The sequence below is a fragment of the Aythya ferina genome, assembly GCF_964211825.1.
Source record: "Aythya ferina genome assembly, chromosome: 8".
NCBI lineage: Eukaryota > Metazoa > Chordata > Aves > Anseriformes > Anatidae > Aythya > Aythya ferina.
Genome location: NC_140304.1, coordinates 24,679,125 through 24,700,672, shown reverse-complemented (window position 1 = coordinate 24,700,672; position 21,548 = coordinate 24,679,125). Strand labels below are relative to the sequence as shown.

The 21,548-nt window shown below is 53.9% G+C and overlaps 1 protein-coding gene and 1 long non-coding RNA gene across 16 annotated transcripts; one reads left to right on the top strand and one right to left on the bottom strand.

The window, feature by feature from the left end:
- Positions 1–400: 400 nt before the first annotated feature.
- TAL1 (TAL bHLH transcription factor 1, erythroid differentiation factor) lies at positions 401–21,107 on the top strand. Of its 15 annotated transcripts, none has more exons than XM_084528095.1 (8): positions 401–726; positions 3,394–3,825; positions 4,460–4,551; positions 7,966–10,498; positions 10,937–11,914; positions 14,979–15,336; positions 15,843–19,512; positions 20,228–21,107. In XM_084528095.1, exons 1-4 carry the CDS (start codon positions 713–715, stop codon positions 8,382–8,384), a joined length of 957 nt encoding a protein of 318 aa, XP_084384221.1. In that variant the 5' UTR covers positions 401–712; the 3' UTR covers positions 8,385–10,498; positions 10,937–11,914; positions 14,979–15,336; positions 15,843–19,512; positions 20,228–21,107. The 15 variants fall into 15 exon arrangements, with proteins under 15 accessions (XP_084384221.1, XP_084384220.1, XP_084384219.1 ...); XM_084528094.1 differs by having other exon boundaries at positions 15,604–19,512; XM_084528093.1 differs by having other exon boundaries at positions 14,979–15,423.
- On the bottom strand, positions 10,341–11,650 carry LOC311440769. The gene is made up of 3 exons (XR_014695564.1): positions 11,408–11,650; positions 11,016–11,256; positions 10,341–10,781 (listed from the first exon to the last, which is right to left on the bottom strand). It is a non-coding gene; the product is annotated as an uncharacterized lncRNA (long non-coding RNA).
- Positions 21,108–21,548: the final 441 nt, after the last annotated feature.

Here is a 21,548-nt window from a genome sequence, read left to right as displayed (position 1 = left end):
CCCCCAGCATTAAGAAGGAGCCGGCCCCAATTTTAGCCAAGACACGGAGGGGAGGAAGGTGGGGACGGGGCCACTGCTCTCCAAAACGTCTCCTCTCCGCGTGCTTTATTTACCTCCTCTTGTCCCAGAGCAGCCCACACCCCTTCCCTCTCTCTCTCAGCATCTCCAACAATTTATTTTGGCTCATTAAATTTAATTAAGAACGGAGTAGGTGTTCCATATTTAATCAAAAAAAAAAAAAAATGCAGGGGCATAATAACCTCCAAGAGGACTAAAATAAAGAATTGCTATTCAGATGCGGGCAGGCACAGTGCAATTTTTTATTACTCCTTTTTTTTTTTTTTTTTTTTTTTTCCTCCCAGTGTCTTTTTAAGAGCATCTAAGCACACACACATAAAAAGCTAGAAGGCATGCATTCCGGAGTTATTCCTATGCATATCCCTGCAATAATTTTCCGCTTTCCTTCGATAAAATTGCCAAATAATAATGAATCATTTCATAAATAATGGGTTTAGAAGCTTATCAGGGCAGGCGGGCCACTGCTGGGGTTTTATCTCTCTCGGCCACATTGCAGTAGTGTTCCGCTCTCCATACTAAATAGGAAACTGGACGTGATGTGGAATTAGAGCCTACCCAGCTGAAGCCACCCAACACTTACTACAAATATAGCCGCGCCGCGTAGGCCACAAAATGGCTCCACTCACTTTTCCCAATGAAAAGCAAATGGTGAGTGGGGAGGGATCCGGCCCTACAGCCGGGCCGGGGCTGCTTGGGAAGGTTTTGGGGGTTTGGATTTATTTGTGGGGTGCTCGGGGGTTTCTACACCTTGCCAGGGACAGGCGAGGGGGGAGGAAAAAAAAAAAGAAAAGCTCGGCTTTTCCGCGGTTGCGTGTATTTATTTTTTTTAATCGTTTTGTTCTTCTTTGATGCGGGTGGGTGAGGAGGGCAGCAGCCTTCCCTGTGAAATTGGGGTGCGAGCCCCCCGCGCCCCCCAGGCTGCTGCAGCAAGGAGCGGGGGCTCCGCACCCCCCGGGCCCGCTGCCCCCCGGGCTCTCCGGGGGGGCCCGGCCGACGGATGGGGCCTTTTTCCCCCCACACCACCCCGTTCCCTTTTCCCCCACCGTTTTGGGGTGATTTCTCCCAAAAAGGGTAAAGGGAGAGGTGCGTTTTGGGGCTGGAAATTTCCTGCCGATCCGCGGCTGGAAAACAAAAGGAGTTTGAAGAGCAGAAACGAGCGGGCGGGGAATTAATGCCCCCCCCCACCCCCCGCCCGGCTCCATTTTCTCGATGCAATTCCACCCCAACGAACGCAAAACGCCGGATTTTTTTACTGTCATTTTTAATTTTTCTTTATTTATCGCTTTGTTTCTGATTTCGTTTTTGACGAAAACGGGAGGCGAGGCCGCCGGGCTGGCTTTATTTCGTTGCTTAACGAAAGGAAAAGCTCCCTGCTCGCCATCCCGGTGCCGGGGGGGGGAACGGCGCTCGCCTTCCTGTTGATCCGCAGCGGGGCCGGGCGGGCAGCGCGGCCTCTCCCGGTCCCCATCCCGCTCCCGGTCCTTATCCCGGTCCCTGTCCCCATCCCGCTCCCGGTCCCTGTCCCCCCGCACCTGCCACCCGCCGCTCCTTGCGAGCCCACGGGCATAAAACCACCCCCGGCCCCGTTTGGGATTTTTCTCCTAGGGAAACCAGGCTCTTAACGTGTCCCAAAACCCACCCAATTCATCCCAAATATCGTGCTGATTTTTCCTCCGTTTTTATATTACACCTATTTTATTTTTCTTATTTCTATTTCTTATTTTTCCCCGCCGAGGCCGGCTGCGGGTGCCCGCCCGGGGGTGCCGTCCCCTCCCTGCACCCCTCTCCCCACCGGGCTCCGGCTCTCCCCGACCCCACGAGATCCACCCTCTCCTTTTTTTCTCCCCCCCCCTCCTCCTTTCTCTTCCTCCCAGGATTTAGCAGTTTTATCCCGATGCGGGTGTCCTTCCTCTCTGTAAAGTCGTAAGTACCTTGAGGTGGGAGGAGTAAATTCAGCCTGACACCGAGAGCGCTTTTGTTGAAACAGGAGAGACTTGCGGTGTCCCTACTTAAATATGACACATGTGAGTAATCTCTTCCCATACAATATCGGAATCGGCAATTAGATTTTCTTTCGAGAGGGCTGGCGGGGAGGGGGCTGGAGGGAAGGCAGAAAGCTCGTGCTTTGGGTTGATATTTTTTTTTTTTTTTTTTGGAGATGGAGAGATATGGAGGGAAAAAAATAATGTTTTCTCTCTCAATTGGGGTTGAATCAGCCCAAAGAAAACGAAAAAAAAAAAAAATAATGCCCCACGCCAAAGCTTCAAGAAGGTCGGGGACGGGACGCGCGGTGCCGCAGCTCGGCGAAACCCGTTATTTATGGGGGAAAAAAAAAAAAAAAAAAACAACGAGGAGGGTGTATGGGGGCGAAGCAGCGCGGAACCGGTCGCGATATGGCTCCCCGCCCTCGGCTCGGGGTGCCCTGTCGCGACAGGAGTCGTTGGAGGGGCGGCAGCAGACAATGCCGGGGGGGGGAAGGCAGCGCCTCGCAGGGCGCCTGGCCCCTTCCTCCTTCCTGCCTCCCCGGCCAGGGGGGATTCGCTCCCCGCTGCCTGCCCTTAACCCGCTCCCCCCCCAAATCGCCACGCCAGCTTTGTTTCCGTCTTCAAAATGAACGATTATTAAAAAATAATAATAATAATACAGAGAGACGGGAAAAAAAAAAAAAAAAATAAATAAGGAGATGTCGCCGTGCAGGCCGGGCCGCGGTGTGTCCGGCCCTAGTGGCAGAGCCTGCGGGCAGAAATCCCCCAAAAAAGGCAGAAATCCCCCCAAAATGGGGGGAGCGAACCTCACACCGCCCGTTTTGGCCGCGCAGCTCCCCAAATCCTGCGCCCCTCCCGCCCCGGGCGGGGCCCCCTCCGCGCGGCACGGAGCGGGTCTGCGAGGCGGGGGAGGGGGCAGAACGACACCCCCGATTATGGGGTTTTTGGGGGGCAAAAGGGGGGTCCTGGGGTGTGTGCGGGGCCGGGGCGCTCCGTGACGTCAGAGCCATGCATCGCTGCGTGGGGCCGGGGCGCTCCGTGACGTCAGAGCGCAGCATCCTTGCGCGCCGTCGGGGCGGGATTAGGGGACCCCCCCTTTTTCCCCTTTTCCCCCCATTTTTCCCTTCCCCCTTGTGCCCCTCCTTTCCCCTTGCCCCACTCCTTTTTTCCCTTGACCCTAATTTAATTTTTTTTCCTCGCCTCCCTCCCTTTTTCCCTAGCCCCCCTCCTTTCCCCCTTTGCCCCTCCTTTTTCCCCCGATCCCCCCCATTTTCCTTTACCCCCCCTCCCCTCCCCAAGGGGCCTCTCTCACCGCCTCCTCTCCCCGCAGGACGATGGACAGGCCGCCCGCCCCGCCGCCCCCCAGTGACCCCCGCGATGCCCGCCCCCCCCGGCGGCACGACTCGGAAGCGGAGCCCACGACCGAGCCCGACGGCAGCCGGGGGGGCATGGAGGCGCCGCCGGAGCCCCAGCTGCTGCTCAATGGGGCGGCCAAGGAGGCGGGCCGGCCCTCCCCCGGGCCCCCCGCCGCCGCCGCCGTGCCCGTCATCGAGCTGGTGCGCCGGGGGGGCTCCCTGGACATAAAAAGCCGGGAGGCGGCGGGGGAGGCGATGCAGAGAGCTCCGGGCTCCGAGCCGTGCCGAGCCGCCGAAGCCGCCTGCGAAGCCCGCATGGTGCAGCTGAGCCCCCCCGCGCTCCCCCTGCAGCCCCCCGGCAGGGCCATGCTCTACAACCTGGGGCAGCCGCTGGGAGCCATCGGCAGGTTCGTGCCCCCCACACCCTGCTTGCGCCCCTATTTCTCTTTTTGGGGGGGTCTCACGCAGCGGTTCCCCCAGGGGAGCCCCCCGGGGCTGGGGAAGGAGGGAGGGATGGAGAAAGGGAAGGGGGGGGACTCGGCTTAGTCATCGCGGGTTTGCCTGCTGGTAACTTCGCAAGAAAGAGGGGGGAAAAAAAAAATCTAAACGAAAAACTGTCGTTCCTAGAAAACGGCAAAAAAAAATCCACGGCAGAAATACCGCAGGCAGAGCAGCCATTCGGGCGGTTTTGCGGGGGGGGAGGAAAAGGGTCTGATAAATGCTTTCAAGAAATGGGGTGCCCCCCGGGGATAAACGCGGGGTACAGAGACTGGTCCCAGGGCTGTGGGGCCGGAGGGGAGCCCCCTTTCCCCCCCATGCGACCCGGCGACACGCGGGTGCGCCCCGACGGGGCGTACGGCGCCGGCTGCTGGGGGGGTTGTGATCAGCGACCCCCCTGCCCTCTGCCCGGCCCGGCTGCGTGTCCCAGCTCCGTGCAGCCCCTTCCTCCCTCCTCACGCCCCGGGCTGGGCTTCGTGAGCCTCGGGCATCCCCCGGGAGCTGCTGGTTTCTCTCACCGCCTCCTCTGCTTCTCGTTTGCAGCGGGTTTTTCGGCGAGCCCGACTCCTTCTCCATGTACGGCGGCAACCGGGTGAAGAGGAGGCCCTCGCCCTACGAGATGGAGATCACCGACGGTGAGCACCGGGGGGGGCCGCTCCTGGCTGGGGGGCAGCGGCTGGACGGGGGGATCCCCTGCAGGGTGCCCCCTGCCCCGGGTAAGGCTCCGCGCAGAGTCCGGGGCTGGTGACCCAGCAGCAGCGTGTGCCGTGGGGGTTTCATTCAGCAGAGAGGTCCAGCCTGTGGTTAATTACCCTGCCTAATTACCCCGCTGCCCCGCAGATCGCTTTGAGATTCAGTCCGAAGGGAGCCGCTGTGCTTGTCTTTGTTGGAGCGCGGGGGCTGGATCGGGCCAGCGCAGTGCCCGGCTCTGTGTGCAAAGCCTGTCAGCCACCAGCCTTCAAAAGGCAGAGCTCAGCAAGGTCCGAGCTGCCCCCAAATTGCCGGGGAGCAGAGGGGAAAGGGGCGCGGGGTCAGCACCGCAATCATCCCGCAGCTGCCGGCACCGTGCTGCAGCCCGCTGCGGTCCCCTGCCCGGTCCTGGGGGGTCCCAAGGAGCGGGGATCCCCTTTGTGCTGGGGGGGAAGGTGGCAAGGGAAAGGCAGGGCAGGATTTGGCCACCTGGGCTGGGCAGCCAGCAGGGCTTGCAGCAGCCCGCGTGGAGATGCATGCACACAAGGATGCTTGCACAAACCAACTGGGTGTGCGAGGCTGACACATCCACCTGCCTGCGGGTCGCCTTCTCCCTAGCAAATGTAAATGCTGTGTGTCAGCCGATGGACAATTCGCTATCCTTCCCTCCAGCTCCCTGTCCCCTTCTTCCCAATCCCAAATCAGACAAATCATAATCCACATCGCTCTAAAATGACACAGCACAGAATGATGGGCTCGCTGCATTATCTGCATTCGTTGCTGCTTCTGTCCCCTTCCAGCTTTCCTTCCTCTTCCATCTGTCCAGCACATTCAGTCCATCCATCCTGGTGCAGGAGCTGCGTCCCCAGGTGGCTCAGCCCCACACCACAACCTCATTTTGTTGGGTTTGGGCAGAGGCTGAGTGCTTGTGGTGAGGTCCATCAAATCCTGGTGCCTGCTTCGCCCTCCGGTGCCGTTATTAAATTAGGTGTTAAGGACTGCAGAGATGTTTGGTTGTAACCGAGTTGTTGGCTCTGTGCTCACCAGGTAATGCAGGTCTGTAGTCTGGGCCTGATCCTGCAGATTCTGGCTCGTGGATTTGCAGCAAGGAGGTTTTGGTGCTGAGCGTATGGGGAATGGGGACAGCAGCGTGCAGTGACTGTGCCACTCTTACAAAACAGATCTACACAGAGGCATAAATGTAAAAAAAAAGCCCTATCTGTGAGAATATTCTGTAGCTTTGGAAGCTCATCTTTCTGCCATTTTTTTTTTCCCTCAGATTTGTAATTGCAATTAAAAAAGCATCGATCAATCAATTGGAAAAAAATCCAGGCAGAAATTCTCAGCCAACCGCTTGGATTAATTATGAGGCGAGCTCCTTCATGAGAAATGAATCTCTTCCATTTTATTACAGCTATGGGGCATTTTAAATTTCTGCACTGCTTGACACGCTTTGACCAAAGCCTGGACTCCTTTTAAAATACGTGTTTAATTCAGTTACTGGCCTTGATGTGGGATCAAAAATTGTGGTGGTGCCAGAATTTATGTTAGAGTCTTGAGCTTGTTTTGAGTGCCTCCAGATGAAATGAAGATGGCTTTCTGTCTCACTTCAAAATTTTAGGAACAGGAGCCTCTTAGCAGGCAGCCTTCAGTGAATGAGATGCAGGTTTGGTGCCTGTGAAGAATGAGACTTTTTGAAAATTAACATTATCCACATTATTTTTTTCTCATACTCTATGTTCCTAAAAAGATTTTAAGCTGCATCTCCTTCTAGATGCAAGGCTGTTTGCTTGGTTTTGTCTGGGAAGAGCGTTGTAGTGTAGGAATTGTTGCACCCCTATAGGAGATGGCAGCATGTTCTCCAGCAGGGCTGGGTGCTGCAGGTGGTTGAGGTCCCCTCGGTCGCCACCACCTTCCCCATCACCCTGGGGCACAGAGGGTGAGAGACTTCTCCCTTCCCTGAGCTGTTGCACGTTAATTCATTTGAAAGGCATTTACGTGCTGCTTGAGAGGGGAAAATTGGCTTTACCAAGGCATGAGACTGGGATCTTAGCAGCTGGAGATGAGTTTCTCCCTGCCGCCTGCCTCTGCGGTCTGTGGGGACTTCCCTGCTCCTCCTGAGCAGGCAGCAAGGGGCAGGGAGTCCTTTGGGTGCCCACATGCTGCAGAAGCCAACAGCTTTAGCCTCACTGGATGAGTGTCCCCATGCAGACCCTATGACCAGGAGCATTTCGTGTGACTGCTGGGCAAGTGTCTCACAGGGCTACAGGGCAGAGACCTTAGGGCATGGCCATCGATGGGCTGTTTGCAAGCCTTTGCTTCATACTTCGGGATGGTTTTCTTTGTCTGTCATGCTTCCTACTCCTACAGTGGCTTCTGCCATGGTCTTTCTTCCATAGTTTGTTACATTATATATATATATATATAACGCACTATATATATATATAATGCGTTACGGCATTGCTACTCCTGTAGGACCGTACTGTTGGGCTGATTTTTGCTCTGGGTTTCCCCTAGCAATGCCTAGGTCATGCCAGCAGGAATTACCCTGATGAGCTGAAAGGAGAACTGACATCTTGGGCATCCATCCTGTGCTACATGTCCCTTCAGGAAAATGGCAGTGAAATTCACATGTAACCGAGCCAAATGGACACCCCTGGTGATCAAGGGTCCCTTCTCCAATTAGTGCCTGATAGGGAGCCCTTGCCCTGTGGTGCAGAGACAGCAGGTGGTCCTCGGGTCAGCTGCAAAACTTCATCCTCCACCCATGGTCACCCTCGCAGCAAGGGCACTGCTTTCACCCTGCATGACATTGGGTCGAATCCTGCCACCCCACCGCATGAACCAGCTGGGGGGCTGGTGGCAGCTCCATGGTCACTGCCAGCCCTTGGTCCTGGTGGCATCAGGGGCAGGAGGGAAATCTCTGGGTCTTAGTCCTGTTAAAGCCTCTGCTCCTGCAGATCCCTCTGTCCCACTGGTGTGTCCTTAAGAGACTTTTGAGATGGAAAATAAAACCATCTGGTGACTTAGCCTCTTACTAGGACTTTTTTGTTACTGAAATACCCTAAAAATACACTAGCTTTCTGCACAGGTCATGGCCTGAGCCTTTCTCCTTGGAGAGCTAAATTTAGGCATCTCAGAAGGCATCTAAAAAGATGCTACTCAACTTTTCCCTTCCACTGGACCGAACAAAATTATGGCTATTGTGCCTCCTCAGGTAGCTTCCAGTTAGCTGGAAACTCCTGCCTTGCCAACGTGACTAAAATAAATTGGTTAATTTGGGAAACAGCAGCTTACTCTCTGAAGTATTTAATGACTTGGTAAGGGTCAGTCCTAACTGTGCACCGTTGCAATTGCAGGTCCTCACACGAAAGTGGTTCGCCGCATCTTTACCAACAGCCGGGAGAGGTGGAGGCAGCAGAACGTGAACGGAGCCTTCGCCGAGCTCCGCAAGCTCATCCCCACTCACCCGCCCGACAAAAAGCTGAGCAAGAACGAGATCCTGCGCCTGGCCATGAAATACATCAACTTCCTGGCCAAGCTGCTCAACGACCAGGAGGAAGAAGGAAACCAAAGGGGCAAAGGGAACAAAGACTCGGGGATAGTCCAGGAAGACCTCCTGCAGGATATGTTGTCTCCTAACTCCAGCTGTGGGAGCTCTTTAGATGGCGCGGCGAGCCCGGACAGCTTCACGGAAGAGCACGAGGCGCTGGACTCGAAGCACACGCGGGGCCTGCACCACGCCATCCTCCCCGTAGAAGGCAACGCGCAGCGGTGATGACCCCCACGGCGCTCCCCGAGCGCAAAGGGGGAGGCGAGACCCGGGCGGGTGGGATTTTGGGACACTCTGCCCCGGGGCTCGGGCTCCCCGTCCTCCCGGCCCAGGACGGGGCGGGCGGCGCGTTGGCCGAGAGCAAGACCCAACGGGACGGACGCTCGGCGTTTAGGTACGGGACCGTACGAAGAAGAAAAGCTTTGAAGTCGTCTTCGTTGTACATATCGCTCGCGGCGTGACTCTGAGGAGGGGAGGGCGGCGCGGCCAGCGCCTCTCCGGCACTTCGAGGGTTTTTCAGACCGCTTGATGGCCACTGAAGCAGTCACCCAGCTGGGACAGGAGACACTGAACTCCTCTTTCTCTCCAGCCAAGGCCATGGACGTGTCACTGGAGGCCGCAGGGAGCTGTGGGCACTGCTGCCTTTCCCCAGGAGCGCATGTGGCTTCTCAGAGCCAGGGCCATGGGGGCCTCTTGTCTGAGAGCTTTTGACTGTACCTTTTTAAAGAGGTGAAAAATGCCCTCAGCAAAAGAACTATTAAAAGGATTGAGACTTTTTCTTTTTCTCCTCTTCTTCTTTTTATTTTTTTTTTCCTCTTCCTTTCCCTTCTGCCCAGCTCTGGATTGTTTGGGGTGTTGTATTTATGACGTGGGATTACTTCTGTTTAATGCCGTCACGCAGTGTCCACTGAACAAAAGGTACAAGGGTGTTCTCTGCTCTCCACCGCCCTCCGCGTCCCCAATCCCTGTGCTGGTAACGCAGCAGGCGAGGTCCCGAGGTGGTCTCCTTGAGCTTCCCCGGCGCTTTCTGTAGGGCAGAGCTCCTCTCGAGGAAGATGAATATCAGGCTTGGTAAGGAGAGAAAACGTCGCCTCCCATTGAACCAGGGACTTTTTTGGATTGAAAAAAGCCAAGGGAATCAATGATGCACCAGCAGCGTGCATGTACATAGGGTTGTAAAAGGGTTTTGGTGGTATGCTTTGAATTTTTTTGGTTTTGTTGTGTGAAAGTGATGGTCATGCGCCCGTGCTGGTGCCCACAGGCTGGGCACAAGGAGGCATTAGGAGGCCCTTGCCTGGGTGAGGCTGTTAGGAGGCTGCAGCCTCCCCAAATTTCTTTGCATAGGGTGAGTGCTAACAGCACCGTTGGGGTTAGCCTCCATCCCAAGTACTTAGGTGGCCGCATAACTGAGGGTTGTGATGGACCCAATCTTCTGATCCCTGCCCCGGGTGGGTGTTTGGGAAGCAGAGGCCAGGCACCGGTGCTGCGGGGTGCCCCCCTCTCAGCCCAATCTCTCCCTGTGCTCCAAGGCCCAGAAATTGCCACATTACCATAAAAAACACACATCCTCTGTAAGGGAAACAGCCCTCTGAGCGGGGATGCTTTCTATCACACTAATTCCTTCTCAGAGGTGCTGAGGTACAAGGGAACACAGGATTTGTGCGTGTGCCTGCCAGCATGCTCACATTGTAGCCTGGTTGTTTCTATCCTCACTTGTTTTTAGGGTCTTTTTGTAAATAATAAGCATCAGGCTGACTTTTCCCACCGTGGGGCAAGCACGTTCAGTGGGATGTGTTCCCCATCAAGGGCTCCAAGCTCAAACAGGGGTTTCCAGCATAGCCCCAAATCCTCAGAAATTGGCAGCTTCCCACGTTGTATATTGGGGAAAAAGAGGAAAATGCCCTCTGGGGTCCAGACCACCCATGCCAGGGGGTGCTGGAGCGATGCTGAGCGGTTACCGGTGTCCCTGGTACTGGGGCAGGAGAGGAGGGCAGTGGGGATGGGCAGGGGGCCCAGGGGCTGGCAAGTGTCTCTTGGGACACTGCCACCAGCACTGGCCCCCAGGAAGGGAGAGGGATGCTGTCACACGGGTCAAGCAGTTCTCAGTTTTCAGCCTTTGAAATAACCCCGGGTCTTACTTTTTATTGAACCACTGCAAGAAAAATCACCGACACTCCGAAATTCCTCATTCCCCACAATTTTATTTTATTTTTTCCCTCCCTTTTCGGTAGCTGAACAGTTGACAGAATGGTACAACCTCCTCGACACCCGCACGCACACCCACCCGCACGCACGCCTGCCTCCAGCCTCGTAGCAGGGCGCACCGTAGTCCTCCCGGGGTATGTACAGTCGTACTTTAATTGTGATTTGAATGGTACATTTCCTCCACCCACCTCCCCTCCTGCCTGCTTCATGTCTTGGTGTGTGGAACATCACCACATTTCTGTTCGAGACGGCACTTTGGGTCAATGTCGTACCGTGTGATTGAATTCTCTCCTTGCCATGATTTTTCTTCCAGCCCCGTCCCTCTCTCTGCTGCCCTCCCCTTGGGTTTCTGCATTTTTTCTGCAGAAACGAAGTGACCAGACCTGGTACCCTGATTCTCAACCCACTGTGGATGTGCTATTTAGAAAACACATTTGTTGTAATGTGTCTGTATATATAAATATATATATATAATGAATATATCAAGAATATTTCTAAATAAAGTTTTACAAAGCAGCCTCCACTTGCTCTCCTCTCTCCCCTCTCCTTGCTCTCACCCACCAGTATTTCAGCTCCGTGTGCTACAGGACAGCCCATGCCCAGCCACCAAAAGCCATCTATGGCCAGCAAAGCCCTTGCAAAACAATTTACCCGTCCTGACAGGGCGGGAGGCCGGGGCAGGCAGCAGGAAGGAAGACGCGCTGTGGAGCAATCCCCTGCCGCGGGCCAAGCGGGCGCAGCACGACTGCTGTGAGTTATTTGCAGGTCCCCCAAAGTCCCCAGCTGGTGGCCTTGCCCCTCTTTTGGGGCTGGGGCTGCTGGGGGCAATGCTGCTGTTTTCAGCCCCCGGCAGCATTTGGCTGTGTCTTAATAGGCGGTGACAGCAATTCCTCTTTTTCAAAGAAACAAATAAAAACAAAACGGAAAAACAAGAAGTGGTTGTCACAGCCAAGTGCAGAAATGCTAAAAAGCTGGTGAGCTGGTGACGTTAATCATATATATATAATGTTTATAGGGCTTATATGTAATATTTATAGGGCTACCTGGTGCATTGAAGATGTGTGTGCAGCTGCAGCGCGCTGTGGCCAACACCACTCCTATGACAAGGAGCAGGTGAACAAAAACAGTGCTGGTATTTCTTGGCCTGAATTTCCATGACTTCTAGAGTCACAAACTATTTCCACATGCTCTTTTAGAGCATCCCTTGCTTTTTCAAAGCATCCCTCAGAGCCAAGCTGCTACAAAGCCCGGCAGGCTCAGCACAGCCCCGTGGTGGGCGCGGGACAGGCGTTGGGCTGCAGCAGGGTGTTTATCTGCTGTCGTCCCATCACCGCTGCACAGATGTGTTAACCCCGTCCCGGAAGGAGCCGATAGCCCTCATGCCGTTTATCTCTCCCTCCCACGTCCCAGCCTGCTCCCTCCCTCCTGCCGCCAGGACAGGTCTCCCTCTACCTCCGCCTTCTGCTTATTTTTTTAAATGAAAACAGCCCGCTGGGTCACGCAGCCCTCGCCGGCAGCACGACATTTTATTTGGGACACACACGCTCAAGGTGAGGGTTTAAAACCTCTCCCTGCACACATACATTTAACACAGGGCTCTACAGAAAGGGCTGGGGGAAAATGCCGCCCACTCGCCAACGTGTGTCGCTCCTGACGGACCCTCTCTGAAAGCTGCTCTTGCTTCTGTCTTCTGATGGAAAATTTAATTCTTTTTCCATCAATCCGTATTTTTTGTTATACAAAAGTCTTGCCTTGCAGGTGGTGATGAACACTGCCCTGGCTCCAAATATTTTCCAAAATGACCGGGGTCTTCCCACCTCCTGCGTGAGTTTGGTGTTGGAACCACACAGTCACACGAGTTCAAATATAAGGAAAAAGAAAACAAGCTGCTTTTATCCTCTGTATTTTTTAGGGCCCAGTCTTGCACAAAAATGATGTCTGCAGAGATGGGGGTGATTTTGTGGGTGACTTTGCCCCCAGCTTGTCAGGGCACGTGGAGGAGCCTGGGGCTCATTGCTTTGGCCACCAGATGCAGCTAGCTGGTTACACGCTGCTTTGGGAGCGATGGGGATTTTGGTCTGCCTCACGCTGTGGGGAATTTTCAGGCAAAAAGTGGTTTCCTCACAAACCAGAAGCAAAAGCATTTAAAGGCGTTGTGCTCAGGCACATTTCTAATGTGACGTGTGGGCATCCAGTGGCAGAAAATCCCCCTGAGGCTGCGCTCGTGAGATGGCTGGGGCACAGATGAAACTGGGGAGAGAGAAAGGATGGGAAAGTGGCACCAGTTAGATAAAATTGAATTAAAATTGAGAGAGAAGGTGGGAGAGTCATGCTTTTTACAGCCAGTGAAACATGAAAATTTGTGCCTTTTGTCACCAAAAATTTGAGCTTTTATTTTCCAGCCTCGTTATCTGGTTTTAATTACAGCCTTCCTGGAAAAGCCATGCACCAGGGCAGCCCGAAGAGGGACCAGCACTGCCAAAGAAAAAAGAGCAAGCACCTGCTTTATAAAGGGGCTTCCCACGTTTGTCAGTTAAAATATGCTCATAGGAACGTCGGGACCCACACGTTCCCACCCGTGCAGGCGATGAGAAAGCTTCACCCCTTCATCACTGCGGGCATCGACAAGAGGAGGCAGTAATTTATGGCTGGCGGGGCTGCTCAATGCACTGCTCGTCCCATGGGGCTGCTGGGGCTCAGCCCCACTGGCAACAGGCTCGGCCCTGGTGTTCCCACCGCTGCACAAAGGCTGCAGGTGCCCAGGGGACACGGTGCTGTCACGGGCGGCTCGGAGATGAGCCCAGCATATGCAGCGATTAAGTTTGTCCTCCTCCCATCCCTTTTCTGCATCCCTGGTTCTCATGCCTCTCCTCCTGCTGCTTGCTTCCCAGTTTTTCCGCTTTTACACCTAAACGTTGCTTTGGGTTTGCTGAGTTTCCACCATACAGGATGAGGCTCAGGGTGATGGCCAATCCCAAAAAGGCTGGAGGTGGCTGGGGATAGATGGGGATGCTCCATGACACGCAGGGGGACATCACATTGGGGGGTCCAGCCATCACCTTCAGATTCGTTCCCCCTGGCACACATTCATTTTCCCCTGCTCCCGGAGCTATTCTGAGACGCCCCAGTGACCTTTCCGGGGAACAATTTACTATTGTGTTTGGGTGAAGCCCGGCCTCTATTTTTACACTCTGTTTTGCTGATGCGGGCGAAGGGAGCGAGACGGGAATCCAGCAGGAAATGGGAGGGAGCGTCTGGAGCGCAGGGAAATCTGCTCGGGCACTTTGAAGTGCCGGGACCAGGGTTAGGGCCGAGCTGGGGCTGTGAGAGTCCAAGAGAGTTTTGCTCCCATCCCTCTGTCCAGCCCTGCACAGTGTTGGGAGCAGCGGGAGCACTACAGGAGCACTGGGAGCCCCAGTGGGGGCCCCAAAACTGCCCTGTCTGCCCCATGTTATGGGTGCAGAGGGGCTGGGGGGCACAGAGCTGCTCGGGGCTGCGCCGAAGCCCACCGAAACGAGAAACAGACCCTCTGTAATTAACCAGAGGGAGCAGCCAAACCCTCACCATGTCCCATTTTGGGAACAAGGGGACGAACCCGGCCGCACCCCCCCCCCCCCCCAAAACCCCCGCGGCCGGCAGGGAGCGCTGCGGGGCCGGCACGGGGCTGCGGGCTCCTCCTGCGGGCTGCCTCCTCCCGGCCCCTGCCCCTGCCTCTTTTTGCCCTTGCCGCCTTCTTCCCTCCTTTTCTTTACCCTTTTCTTTTCCCTTTTTCTTTTTCCCTATTTTCCCTTTGCCCCCATTTCCCCTGTTTCCTATTATTTTCCCTTTTCCTATATCCCCTTTTCCATTTTCCCTATATTTTCCCTATTTTTCCCTTTCCCTTTTTCCTATTTACCCTATTTCTCCATTTACCTTATTTTCCCTTTTTCTTATTTTACATTTTCCATATTTTCCCATTTCCCTTTTACCTGTTTACCTTACTTTCCCCTTATTTTCGCTTTTCCCTATTCCTTCTTTTCCCTTTTTCCTATTTTCCCTTCTCCCTTTTCCCTATTTACCCTATTTTCCCTTTTTCTTATTTCCACTGTTCTCCTTTTTCCTATTTCTCCTATTCTCCATTTTCCTCTTTCCATTCCCTTTTTCCCTTCCTTTTTTTTTTTTTTCTCCCATTTTCCCTTCCCTTCCATTCTCTTTTCCTTTCCCTTTTTCTTTCCCTTTCCCTTCCCTTTTTCCTTCCCTATTCTCTCTTCCCTTCCCTTCTCCTCCTCTCCTCTCCACTGTGCTTTTGGCAGCACCTTGTGAAGGCTTGTCGTGCTTCCAGGTGGAAACTGCAGTGGCTGTGTCAATGCCCTGCTATTAACCCACTTTAATTAATCGCCCTCCCGGCCGTGGAAATGGCCCCTTCTCCTCCATCCCAGGCCAAGGCATCTCCCAGGAGCCTTCACCTTTTGTCCTTGAGCCCATTTGGGGCTGCGTTTGAGGGCAGGGCTGATCCCAGCACCGGGAGCAGGTGACGTGATTTTCCCCATCTCCGCTACCCGCACCTGTTTGCTTGGGTCGCAGCCAGAAAACTGACTTCATGTTTGATTTTTTTTTTTTTTCTTGATTTTGCAGCCAGCCAAATGCTCCTGCCTGCTGCAGAACCCAGGGTGGATCAGCCAGGCCAAATCCTGCCCCTGTGTTATGGTAATCGCGGCTGCCACCCAGCAGATGCGGGCTGCTGAAATAATGAGGCTGTTCAGCAGACACGGAGGAGGAGAGGGGAGCTTTTGTCTGGCACTTGCCGGGGTTGGAGTACACTTGTCGAGCAACAACTGGAGCTCGTTGAAAAGAAGTGGAGGTTATTAGATGCGTTTCGCTCACTGCCGATGGCCCCGTTATTTTTTTTCCCTTCGGATGCCAGGAGGAGGCTCTGGTGCTGGGAAGGAGGAGGAGGGAGATGCCACCTGAAAATGTGCTTCTTTTGCTGAGGGTGAGGGAAATGAATCGGGCTGGAGGCAGCTGGCAGGGCTCTGGCAGCTTGGACCCCATGTTTCAAGGATGCTCTATCTTCCCCAGGGTAACTGGAGATGGGAAAACGATCAGATGGGTTGTGTCCCATCCATCCCACTATCTGCCCCGCTATCTCTCCCTCTGTCTCAATGCACATTTCTCTAGCCCTCTCCCTCTGATCTGAAAAAAGGCAGCGATCCCCGTCAGAAGCCAGGAATAAAACAAATATCTTCCCTCCCCAATTCAGGTAGCTCCTCATAAATCTTCCCGGCTTCAGCCCGGTCTCCTAGGACTCCTGGGGCAGTCGGGAACCTATTTAATCAGCCTGGACCATCAGCGCAGTTTGTCGCTCCCCGGTTGCCGAAAGGCCCTTTGAACCCTTTGTGTCTTTATTGAATTATCCCCGCATCCCCTGGCGATTTAACCAGGCTGGCCTATTCTGCACGCTGCCTCCCGGGTTAATAACCCACCGAAGTCTCGCTGCAGGCACAGAGGGACGGGGAGCATCGCTGCCCCTCTGCCAAGCCGCTTATCGCCGCATCTTCCCACATCTCCTGGCTGGGCGCTCCCACGCGCTGCACATTTCCATGAAAAGACACAAAATGGCACGGCCAGCGAGGAGGGCTGGGAGCCAGCATCAAGATCGTTCCAGGGAAAGGCCTGCCTGGGGCTGGGAGAAGAAACGTAAAACTTTTGGGAGCTTTAGCAAGGGCTGGGGTGGGAAAAATCACAAGTCCCCCTGGATGCAGGGGTCATTTTTAACACAGTTTAGTGCACTGTCATTTTTAGCCGAAAAGGACCCAGATATCCTGGGTACCCAGGGTATGACGAGTGCTGGCTTCTGGCAGAGGTTTCCTGTGCTGGCCCAGCCCTTGGGAGTGTGGGGCTCAGCGCTGCTCAGGATCTGGCCTCCTGGAAGCAAACAGAGAGCTGTCCAAATCCAGGAGGACTCCTTCCACCAACCTGAACTGGTTTTCAGCCAGAGAAATACCGAAGCATCACCTTCAACAGGCAGGTTTCTCTCTTCGGCTGCAATGAAGTTTTCCTGGGGATGGTTTCTGCCTGCCCCAGTGTCCCCAGCAGCCTCCCAGCCACCGATCATGGTGAGGAGCAGCCAGACCTTCACCTCTTCTCCTCCCAACTCTGGCCACAGGGGCTGGTGATCTCCTTCCGAAGGGTGCTGCTCGCCAGGCACCACAACTTAGTATGGACCACCATCAAAACTGGAGAAGCAACCTAATCTACGAGTGCATTAGGGTGTCAGAAAACAATAATCCAAGAAGGAAACACATTATCTGGCCTTGTTACTTTACAAAGTAATTTAAATTAATTTTTCCCTAGAGTGGTTAGGGAGCACTGCAACTTGCCCTTGTCTATTCTCTCTGGCTAATGAAGCTTTACCAGAGACTGCTCGTGAATTCCTATTAAGACCTCATCTTAGAGGTTACAGGGCAAAGCAATTTCTGCTCCCGGGAAAGATGCCTATGAATTTGTAATTGTAAGTCCGTGTTTGATAGGGATTAGCATCTGAAAGGGGTAGAGTGGTGGGTAGCAGAGAAAACATTATTTCAATTAGCAGAAGAAAAGCAACTTAACATCTGATTATAGTTTACACTTCTAATTTTCTCCCAGTCTGGCATCTGGGATAATTATTTCCTGAAGCCATCCGCACCCACTGAGGCAGCCAACTCCTTTCTTCTCCTCCTGGTCATCTTGGTTGCGAGTGACATGGGAATGGCCGAGGAGCTGGGTTTTCTCTTTCTGCTCTTCTCCCCATCAGTGGCCGGACTCCTGGAATTTGGGGATGGAGGGGGGCTGCTGTGCAAGCCAGGCCGAAAGGAGATGAGATGTTTCTCTTCACACCGAGGAGGTGCAGGACATGGAGGATGGGGCTTTGCTCAATGGGCAGGGTGGTGGCCAGCAGCATGGCATGGGGCAGCATGGCATGGCATGGCACTCCCAGCTGAAAAAACGGTGCAAGTTGGAAAGCTTTTGGGGAGCCCTGGGGAGAGAGCACAGGGTCACACTCTTCCCTCTTCATCTGGCAAAGAAAGAGGGAAGGTGTCCTTTGAGGGATACATTTCTGTACTCAGAAATTCAATCCAATTTCAATCATCCAGTTTCTCCCCAGCTTACAAAGGTGGGTGCCATTTCTGGGGGACTTGGCCCTGGCAACAACCCACGGTCCTGCTCCTTTTTCCTGGCTGATTGGCCTCCTATTTCCTAGTGATGATGCAGTCAGTTGTCAGATGGGAGATTCCTCGTGAGGAGGCTTGTTGTTATTTAAGGAAGATCACGAAATCCATCCTTAATGAAAGGACAGGAGAAAACCCTTCCACCAAGTTACACTGGAGCCTGAGATTATCATTTTTATGGGTTTCCAATCTTTCCTGCCTTATCAGCCAATGCAGCTGGAGGCTTCAAAAACCCTCCCAGCTTGCTGCTGATTTTATGGGACGAAGATTAGAGATGATCAGATAGTGAATTATTCATTCCACTTGATATCGCGGGGCAGGAGGGAATATCCAAGCACGAGCCAGCTCCCTTCTCCCTCCCTGAGCACCTCGTGGTGGGATCCCGGCTATCAGCCGCCCCAGCAGCATGGTGGCAGTGCTCTGAAATTATCAGGGGTGCACAAAGACGAGGGGGAATCGATAATGTGTGTCCTTCCAGCAGCAGTATGGAAGATCGGGTGGTTGTTTTCTTAGCCTAATGTCTCCAGCTTGGATGGATGAAGTTATTGGGGATGTGTTTTCAGAGCCCCAGCAGGCACTGAGCCTCCTTTGCTCTGTGGGCCCAGGAGCTCTCAGAGGGTGAATCCTGGCAAACAGGCAGCTGGGGAGAGGAGGGAGCCAGATTTATATTGGATATAAGGGAGAAATGTTTCATGATGAGGGTGGTGAGGCACTGGAACAGCTGCCCAGAGAAGCTGCGGATGGCCCATCACCAGAAGTGTTCAAAGCTGGGCTGGATGGGGCTTTGAGCAGCCTGGTCTGGGGGGAGACATCCCTGCCCGTGGCAGTGGGAAGGACTGGATGGGCTTTAAGGGCAGACGGTGGGGGCCACCAGGTTGGTCCGCCACTGAGTAACCAGTGGGTGAAATAGCTCACTCATTGCGGGAGGCGAGTCCTGCCAACATTGTCCTGCCTGACCTGCACAGGAGGCCAGACAGCACAGGAGGAAGGGGGGGAAAATCCATGAACCCACCCTGCAAGGGTCCGTTTCGGCCCCTGCTAAATGAAGGCTTGCACTCAGAGCCACGCCATCTGCAGTGGGGTTTGCACCAGGAGCTCCACCTGAGATCACGAAGCCACTGGCAATAGGAAACTGGGGAGTTCTGGGGCAGGCTGGGAATACTTTTTGATGGAAAATGTAAAAAAAAAAATACCCCAAAAAATAAAAAAAAAATGGAGCTTGTTTTTTTATTTTTTTTTTCTTTTATTTTTGGAGCAACCATTTAAACATAAATTCAATGATTTGATTTTTTAAAGGAAAAATGTGATCTTTTCTTCAGGCTGTTCAGGCTTGCTCTTACCTGTTTTGATTCTTAATCTGTTTGTCTCTTTCTGATGAAGTGGGAGGAGATGGGGAGGATGAAGGAGGGAAGGAAGGAGGGAGGGAGGAAGGAAGTGAAGGAGAAAGACAAATAACCTCCATCCAAACACGGAGCCCCACAAAGGTTTTTGAAGAGGAACTGGCATCTGCGCTCTGAGCCATATCACCCAGGAACACATTTGAGGCTCAGGAATGCGCTCTGAGCAAACGTTCATTTTGGCTTAAAAAAAAGACATATTTTCTTTGGGGGGAAAAAAAAATGTCAAATTTTGGAGGATATCAGCATGAATCCCAAAATACCAAGACCTGGCTGTGCAGGAGGGTTGTTGTATGGGCAGCAGCTCACAGGAGGCCCTAGGAGAGAGCTGGGCTGGGGCTGGCTCCAGCCGGGCTTTGGCTGAGCACTGCCAAAGGGACTGATCCTTCTGTGCCTCAGTTTCCCCATCTGTAAGGTGAGTCAGAGGGGTTTGACCCACCGCATCTCCGTGCTGCTGGGAGCATAAATGTGAGGGCTGGTGAGATTCCCAAAGTGGGAACGTGCAGCTCCTTGTCTCTGCACCTCGCGTGCTTCCACTGCCAGGGTTATAAAGGGACAAAGCAGGTGGAAAATTATTTGCTGAAATTTTTGACTTGGCCCCTGCGCTAAGCCCACTGCCACTAAAGCTGCTTGCAGTTTCTCATCCCCCCGGGGCAGACTGAGCGATATGCAGCCCTGGTGCTTTGAGCCACAATGGTGCACCTCTGGCCACAACAGTGCATACCTCCCTAATGGCTGCCATGGGCTCAGCAGATGCCTTGGAGCTTTGTAAGCTTTGAGATAAGCAAAGGAATCATTCCCTGGCCTCATGACCAAGGACAGACCAAGAGCACTTCCTTAAGTGTCTTATAAACGGGGGAACGTGTGATGGTGAAGTGGGTTTTGCTCCTAAGGAGGGAGCTGATAGCGAGACCCCCACCTAGCAGCGCTGCCTTCACCTCTTGGTCTGCCATGCCCCCTATTTTAGGAGACATCCCTACCTGTGGAAAATCCCCCTGAAATCCCTGGGGCTGGGCTGGGCAGGGGTGATGAGATGTCCTGGAGTAAGGGTGGAGGAGGGACAGGGAAACCCCACGAGTTCTGCTGTGACTGCAGGGTGGGTAGCAATTAGCAGAGGGTGTCTCAGGCACCGAATTTTCTAAAGGCAGCGGCAGGACTGGGTGCTACAGGGCTTCTGCTGCTAGGGGCTTCTGCTCCAGATAGGTTTTATTTTTATTTTTATTTTTATTTATTTTTATTTTTATTTTTATTTTTTTATTTTTATTTTTATTTTTGCCAGGGTTTTGCTAAGAGACAAGCGACACACAGTCAGCAGTGATCACAATCTCTGCACGTTTCCCTGGAACGGGAGACACGCCAACAAGTCCTTGGGAAACCAAAGTTCACTCTCATTATTATTTCTTCGTAAGCCAGCTCATCCCTTTTGATTCACAGCGGGATTGCTTTCACAGGACCTTGCTATGGGCAGGTCCCGGTTATCCCACGTCCTTCCCAGGTACACGGGGACAGTCCCCACCTCGGACAGTCCCTCCCTTGCTTCTTGCAAGAGACGTCAGCAGGGTTAGCAGGAGGCTTACCTGTGCTGCACGTGGGGATTGGGGCATGGCAAGGTGCCCAAAGGAATGGTGAAAGAGCTGGGAGATGGTTTTCAAGCCAGCTCCAGCCCATTTCCAGCATAAATAACGTTGCTTTTAGGTCCAGGGGGGAAGAGGAGGAATGGAGAGGGGAAATCCTGCAGGTGTGCAGGCACGGAGAGGGATGCTCACACCTGGCTCGTGGGAGGGCTGGGAGATGCAGCGAGAGGAATGACGATGACACCGCTGGCTCCCAGTTCCAAAATTCCCTTGGGGAGTAACCAGGATTGAGCAGCCACGCAGCCAAGCAGCTCCAGCTCTTCTGCAGGCTGACCTGTCAGCTGCCCACAGCCTGCACCAGCCCCAGCCCCAGCCCCGCGCCTTCCCAGCCCTCAGCAGCAGCCGTGCTGCTTCCTTGTGTGTTTCTGCCTCTTCTGGTGTCAGGAGAAATCTGGAAACAGTCCCGCAGGCTCAATAAAACGAGCGCTGTGTTTGTGATGTTTGACAGCCTCCCGTTTAACAAGGCATGGGGCAGGGGAGGGACCAAGCAGCAGCTTTAATAAAAGGAGGTTTCTAAACCACAAATGTGTTTTCCTAGGTTGTTTATGGCACTTGCTGAAAAGAACAGGAGCAGTTCTTTCTCTTTGCACCCCTCTTTCTTGGGCTGAGCAGCGAAACGAGGGGGTCCAAGTCGGGATGGGGTGGCTCCTCCAGCCTCCCAGCCCCAGGGGGATGGTTGGGGGTCCCAGGCAGGGCCCTGCTCGGTGGCAGGGAGGGAAGGGGAAGAGGGGAGCAGGGTCGGAGGGGTCTCAGCTCTCAGCCCGCATGCCCCAGGCGTGATCGGCAGAGATTTGCGGCTCGGGGCGGTGCTGCTTCCTCCTGCGCCCATGCAAATGTCGGCTGGGCGGCTCGGCTCCCTTCCAAGCCCGGAGGGGATCGTCAGGTTCAAGTCGCCTTGCCCCCAAATTCCCCGGCAGCCTTGGCTCTGGGGCGGCAAAAAAAAAAAAAAAAAAAAAAAAGGAAAAA